The following is a 7,500-nucleotide window of genomic DNA, read 5'->3' on the forward strand; positions in this document are numbered from 1 at the left end:
AGTTTTGCCCAATTGACCAATGGAAATCCACGTAACATATGAAATAGCAATATTGTAATATATGGGTCACCACCAGCACTGACAAAATATGACGATGAGTTACTATCAGAAGTTTGGTGCAAAACAAATTTGCGATGGAAAGCCTTTCATCGACCTTTATTCATATTGATTTAATTAATTACAATAGTTATCGGGTGTCGGGCATTGTCGTTATAATTATAAGAGCGATTGACCTTGGACTTCTGAAAGGTCAAACTCGCCATAAGACCTGTTCAAAATGGCGTCTTACTTGCCTTGTTTGTAATATTGGTTTCAGTGAGTCCGAGTCCTGTTCAAAATGGCGTCTTACTTGCCTTGTTTGTAATGTTGGTTTCAGTGAGTCCGAGTCCTGTTCCAGCCATACCTCCAAAACCCATTCTCCCACCACCGTCCAGCCACCAGACGACTCACACAGCCCCACCCCCACCACCGCCCCCTCCACCCACCGCCCTCAAACCTCTGTCGACAGTTGGGTACGGAACAGACAATGACTCCATCAAAACAGAGGACTTCGAACACCGGTTTAACACACTTCTTGTCCTCACTGATGGAAACGCTAGCGGAGAAATTTCTAGAAAACCGAGAGCAAAACATACGAAGAGCGGAAACAAACATGGCGTCGCCGGTGCAAGAAAAGGTGGTCTTGGGGGTGGACCTGCGACGAGATCGGAGAATGGGACTTCAAACGGAAAGGTTTCGTTTGATGATACTTGGAAAGATAAGGATAATGGTGAGTGAAAATTATGTCGATTTTCTATGTCTGCTCAGCTGGCTGGTTTTCAACTGAATCTGTCTAGCTGGTCAGCTGGCAGTCTCAGTATCTGTCTTGTATGTGTGATTGTCTGTCTTCACTGGTGCCTGTCTGTCTAAATGCCTGTACATGTGTGGCTGGCAAACTCTCTCTATATATCTCCCTCGCCCTCTCTCTCTCTCTTTCTCTCTCTCTTTTTCTCTCTCTCTCTCTCTCTCTCTCTCTCTCCTCCCCCCCCCTCTCTCTCTCTCTCTCCTTCCTCCCCTCTCTCTCTCTCTCTCTCGCTCTCTCTCTCTCTCTCTCTCTCTCTCTCTCTCTAAAACATGCTCTGCAAAACACACACACACACACACACACACACACACACACACACACACACACACACACACACACACACACACACTATACAATGAACAATATCCAGATATAGGAGACCAAATTGTGTGTTTTATTCGTATGTTTTTATTTTCATCCATCCACCGTAAAGAGCTTTTGATCAAAGTTATCGTAAATGTTTCGCTTTTAGAATGAAAGTTCCATAAGCTTACCTTTCTTTTTTTCATTTTTTTTTTTCATTCCCCAGCTGAGTTTTCCTAAAGTCGCCCTTCTCAGAGCCTGAACATTTAATGACGTACGATACCGATACATGCATAGCCTTGGGGTGACCTTACAAGTATATAATTACTTTGTTCTGCAGATATGACTAAGTTGCTGAGACAAAAGAAATGTTATCAACATTCTGTGTCTAGGCATGGGAATGGTCTTCTGTACACAATACAATATGCTTGACCACAATGTTGTATAAGTACACCGGGACTTTTCGGCTTTTGGTACAACGGGGCCCTCTAACATTCTGCAGTGGGGATCGCTGGACCCTCTACAAAGTGGAGGGGCGTCCGTGGGGAACCCTGAATCATAATGTTTAACTAACACTCAGAGGGAAGGTGGCTTCAAAGCTATATACGTATAGGTTACAACACGAGTGGTTTTTTATATGGCTTGTATTTCAGTCAAGACCCAGCGGATGAATATCATCGGGAGACACGAGCCTTTGGCGAGTGGCTCTCGATTGATATTCCCGCTGGGTCTTGACTGAAATACAAGCCATATAAAAAACCACGAGTGTTGTAATCTGTATATCCCATTCTACCATCAAACACAAAGTGTAGACTACTAGCGGCACTGTTGCGATCTGTGGAGTGTGAAACAGTGTTTTCAGCGAGACTTGGCCTTTTTGCAACCTTAAACTAAGTGACCGTCGCTGAAAAAATAAAACGAATGAGTGCATCTATAAGTACGCGGTAACACTACTTTCAGACCGTTTAAAAGCGTTAAGTAAAGGTTCATAAGTTGCAAGAAAGTAATGAAGTCGTATAGAAATCCATTTAGTTGAAGCGCACAATTCTTTTGCGTTTCAGGTCGGCGGAACGGGGAAACCGGTTTGGCCCCCATTTGGCTTACTCGACTCGATTCAGAATCGATTCCACGTTGTTTTTTTCGAACGCATTATTATACAATTAGTCTTATTGACAGAGAAGCAAATTTTAGGGAACACATATGTAGATTTAACCATTTGCTCCCTATTTGAAATGTATCTACATGTTTTGCGAGTGTGTTTGCATGAACCTAAACTGGTATGGGTGCGAGGAAAACAGGACCCAAGTCTGTCACCGCCGCTTGATTGCATTTTGAAAGAATATGACTGGATTACGGAAAAATACACACATGTTAAGTTCTTAGATACCTTCATCGCCAATGTGGACTTACTGCAGAGCCAGGCAAAAGAGTAGACTTGCTCGCAAAACACGTGAAACAGCTGATGATAGCGAAGCCCAACCGTGCCAGGTAAGGACGGTCTGACAGATTCTCAAAAGTCGTCTGCTAACGAAGCAAGGGGAGGGTACTCGTGTTTTTGTTTTGGTTCGCTAGCATCTGGTTATCTTGTAAGTTGAATGTTCGTTTTTTCCCACCTGCATTGCTTTCATAATGAAAGAAACGTTTGCTTATTGCATCTCATACATCAGATCAGTTCTGAGATTCATTTTTGCGTGCAACTGATATGGTTTTCTGAGCCGTGCAATACGATTTTGGAACTTCATACAAATGTGTCACATTGTTCGGCGCGAGGTCAAAGGTCGGGAGCAAAGTAGTTCTTCGCCCAAATCGGAATCTGCACTATCATATATTTTTTTGAGTCCATGATGTATTTATTGAGCTATAAAAATACAACATATATACCCATACTGAAGTAACAGAGACAAAGAAGGGAGGTCATGGGATATATATATATATACATATATATAAGCGATAAAACAAAGCCGTTATTTTTCTTAAGGGTGATTGATACTTTAAAATGTTTTCAGAGAAAAGTGGAAACTCGTTGAATACAAGCCCCATGAGCAGTCTTAACCGGGTGCTGCAGCACTCCATGAAATCATTGGGTAAGTATTGTTTCATGATTGGCCTCTTTGTCTGTCTGTCTGTCTGTCTGTCTGTCTGTCTGTCTGTCTGTCTGTCTGTCTGTCTGTCTGTCTGTCTGTCTGTCTGTCTGTCTGTCTGTCTGTCTGTCTGTCTGTCTGTATGTTTGTATGTCTGTCTGTCCGCTGTCTGTCTGTCTATAATGCCTCTGTGTCAGTGTCTCTGTGTGTTTATGTGTGTGTGTGGCGGGGGGGGGGGGGAGGGTGTATGAGCGTGTGTGTGTGTGTGTGTGTGCGTGTGTGTGTGTTAGTGTGTGTGTGCTTTTATTTTTTCTTTATCAATTCTCCTTTCTAAACTCTTGCTTCGTTTATTGACTTCCATACAGCTTCACTGCAAAGGGTTTGGGTGTTGTACGGAGGATCGGAGGTTTGCACAATTAGTGAGTTACTTCTTTTGAACAGTTTCTCAGAATAACGTATTCTACTTTTAATAACATCGGTGTTAAGTAATGAATGCACCTGTCCAATCGTCTTGCGTTTGTTTTCCAGGGGAGACAACAGTGAAGGAGCTTGTGGAAACATCATCAGGAGTATCCTCCCTTCCACCTTCCGGACGGTCCAGAAGTGTTAGTCCTGAGCGACTCTTTCTGTGAGTAGAGTTTTCTCCCCGTAGCAGTTGTTTTTGTGTCTGTAGTCTTCTGTCTGTCTGTCTGTCTGTCTGTCTGTCTGTCTCAGTCTGTTTCACTGTCTGTCTGTCGGTCTGTCTGTCTGTCTGACTATCTGTCTGTCTCCCTGTCTGTCTCTCTGTCTCTCTCTCTCCCTATACATGTGTATTATGTATATATATACGATTAGAGTAGACCCTCTCTGGGCGAGGGCTGGTTGAAAAGAAGCTCGTTTGCATTGCTTATGCCACAACCCTCGTAAAATTTGATTTGATTTGATTTGATTTGATATCTCTCTCTCTCTCTCTCTCTCTCTCTCTCTCTCTCTCTCTCTCTCTCTCTCTCTCTCTCTCTCTTACCTATATATATATCTCCCTTAGCCTACTCTTCCGAGGCTGTTTTTCTGTCCATCCCTAACGTCAATACTGCGTTGTTTTCTTTCCTTCTCTTTGTTCCATTTCGACGTTTTCCGGTTTTCGTTATTTTTCTTCTTCATCATTCGTGATTTTTACATGCATGAAAAAAATGAAAAAAAGAAACAGAGCAGACAAGCGCAAACAGATTATAAAGAACAGCTGAAACAGTAGTGCTCAAAGACGATTCAGCACAACAAGACAATTCTTTGTGTTGATTTCGTTCTTCACAGCAGCTGATTGTCAGTGTCTCATTTTCCTACTCTCACTCAACTTCTTCGTTTCCATAACAACCCGCGTCTGACGGAGATTGTAATGTTCGACTTTTTTTTTTTTTTTTTTTTTACCGCGATGAGTTCGCTCGTTGCATGGTGGATCGAGATCGCGAAGGGAAAAGTTGATTTAGTACGGGTGAAACACCCGTGATCTACTCAAAACCCGTTTCACGAAGATTTTCGGGTGGTGGATGTTTGAAATGTAGCAGCCTTGCAGTCACGAGGGCTTCGTCATGACAAGGTGAGTGAAACTGTGTGTATATGTGTGTGTGTGTGTTAATGTATATGTGTGTGTGTGTGTGTGTGCATGTGTCTGTGTGTGTGTGTTAATGCATGTGTGTGTCTGTGTGTGTGTGTGTGTGTGTTAATGTATGTGTGTGTGTGTCTTCTGTGTGTGTGTGTGTGAGTGTGTGTGTGAGTGTACGTGTGTGTGTGTGTGTGTGTGTGTGTGTGTGTGTGTGTGTATGTGTGTGTGTGTGTGTGAGTGTGTGTGTGTGTGTGGGAGGGGATAGGCTGTGTGTATGTGTGTGTGTGTTAATGTATGTGTGTGTGTGTGTGTGTGAGTGTGTGTGAGTGTGTGTGTGAGTGTGTGTGTGTGGGGGGGGGATAGGCTGTGTGTATGTGTCTTTATGTGTATGCATGTTTCTGCGTGTATGTCTGTGTGTCTACGTCTGCCTTTTGTGTTTCTTTGTGAATGTGGCTGATTAGTTCTGTGTATGTATCTGTTCGGTCTGTGTATGTATCTGTTCGGTCTCTGTTGCATCTGATTTGTTTACCCTAGTTAAGGCTTAGTTTCTATTGCGACCCTAACGTTACTAAGCCTGTTGGTTTGTTTATTAGTTTGTTTGTTTTTTAATTTTTTTAATTCTAATTTTCGACTTTTGCAAAAACAGGACATCAAATTGTGTAATAAACAAAGCCAAACTAAACAGACAGACAAATAACGACCGAATTTTGAATCTCTTATGTCATAGTTCCTTCTTTCTTGTTGCTTGCGAAAAGAAATAGACACGAACTGGTGCTGTCAATCACTGTAAGGCCTAAAAAAAAAATAGGTGTGGTTACGGTAACCCGACCTACCCTATTTTTAGGGGCCGATCCTATAACTTTTTATTACATTTGTCAAAAAAAAATAAAAAATAAACGAGTGCAAAAAACGCAATGAAAGCGAAAGCGCCCGAGTCGCACACTTATTTCCCTGTCAAGTAGGTTTAATTTGTACACATTAGAAAAAAAAGTTTAAAAAAAAAAAGTGATTGCCTGCCTACCTACCTACCCTATTTTTTTTGGCTATGTTACCGTAACCACACCTATTTTTTTTTTGGCCTAAGCACCACGGCATCATTTGACACACTTTGCAAAACTAGACACATATTCAGTTTCGTTTTTCTTGAGTCTCAGTGTATAGTTAAAGGCACACTCCTACCCGTTTGGTTCAGCGTCTTAGATATGGCCGTCTTAGATATGGCCGCCTTAGATAGATATGGCCGTCTTAGATATGGCCGTCTTAGATATGGCCGTCTTAGATATGGCCGTCTTAGATATGGCCGTCTTAGATATGGCCGTCTTAGATATGGCCGTCTTAGATATGGCCAGGCGTTTATGATAATAAATAATGCATACTATTAATATAGCGCATGTATCCAGGGTTTGACCCTGCTCAAAGCGCTGTACAATCAAAATACTACGACAACAAAACATTATTTAACGTGCAACCACACACACATCAATGAATAACACATTGCTCTATAAAACATCACACACATATCAATGAATAACACATTGCTCTATAAAACATCACACACATATCAATGAATAACACATTGCTCTATAACACATCACACACATATCAATGAATAACACATTGCTCTATAACACATCACACACACACAATCAATGAATAACACATTGCTCTATAACACATCACACACATATCAATGAATAACACATTGCTCTATAAAACATCACACACATATCAATGAATAACACATTGCTCTATAAAACATCACACACATATCAATGACTAACACATTGCTCTATAACACATCACACACATATCAATGAATAACACATTGCTCTGTAAAACATCACACACATATCAATGAATAACACATTGCTCTATAACACATCACACACATATCAATGAATAACACATTGCTCTATAAAACATCACACACATATCAATGAATAACACATTGCTCTATAACACATCACAATCACACACATATCAATGAATAACACATTGCTCTATAAAACATCACACACATATCAATGAATAACACATTGCTCTATAACACATCACAATCACACACATATCAATGAATAACACATTGCTCTATAACACATCACACACATATCAATGAATAACACATTGCTCTATAAAACATCACACACATATCAATGAATAACACATTGCTCTATAACACATCACACACATATCAATGAATAACACATTGCTCTATAAAACATCACACACATATCAATGAATAACACATTGCTCTATAACACATCACACACATATCAATGAATAACACATTGCTCTATAAAACATCACACACATATCAATGAGTAACACATTGCTCTATAACACATCACACACATATCAATGAATAACACATTGCTCTGTAAAACATCACACACATATCAATGAGTAACACATTGCTCTATAACACATCACACACATATCAATGAATAACACATTGCTCTATAAAACATCACACACATATCAATGAGTAACACATTGCTCTATAACACATCACACACATATCAATGAATAACACATTGCTCTATAAAACATCACACACATATCAATGAGTAACACATTGCTCTATGAAACATCACAATCACACACATATCAATGAATAACACATTGCTCTATAAAACATCACACACATATCAATGAGTAACACATTGCTCTATGAAACATCACAATCACACACA

The 7,500-nt window shown here is 40.5% G+C and overlaps 1 protein-coding gene across 1 annotated transcript in view; it reads left to right on the plus strand.

The window, feature by feature from the left end:
* The window catches only part of LOC138975063 (ELKS/Rab6-interacting/CAST family member 1-like), a 271,931-nt gene that overhangs the window by 61,059 nt on the left and 203,372 nt on the right, over window positions 1–7,500 (plus strand). Inside the window, exons 8-10 of the mRNA XM_070347709.1 lie at window positions 377–769; window positions 3,154–3,231; window positions 3,757–3,856. Coding sequence (XP_070203810.1) covers window positions 377–769; window positions 3,154–3,231; window positions 3,757–3,856 — 571 coding nt within the window. The remainder of the gene's footprint in view (window positions 1–376; window positions 770–3,153; window positions 3,232–3,756; window positions 3,857–7,500) is intronic.

This window comes from Littorina saxatilis, linkage group LG9, assembly GCF_037325665.1.
Source record: "Littorina saxatilis isolate snail1 linkage group LG9, US_GU_Lsax_2.0, whole genome shotgun sequence".
NCBI classification, from domain to species: Eukaryota; Metazoa; Mollusca; class Gastropoda; order Littorinimorpha; family Littorinidae; genus Littorina; species Littorina saxatilis.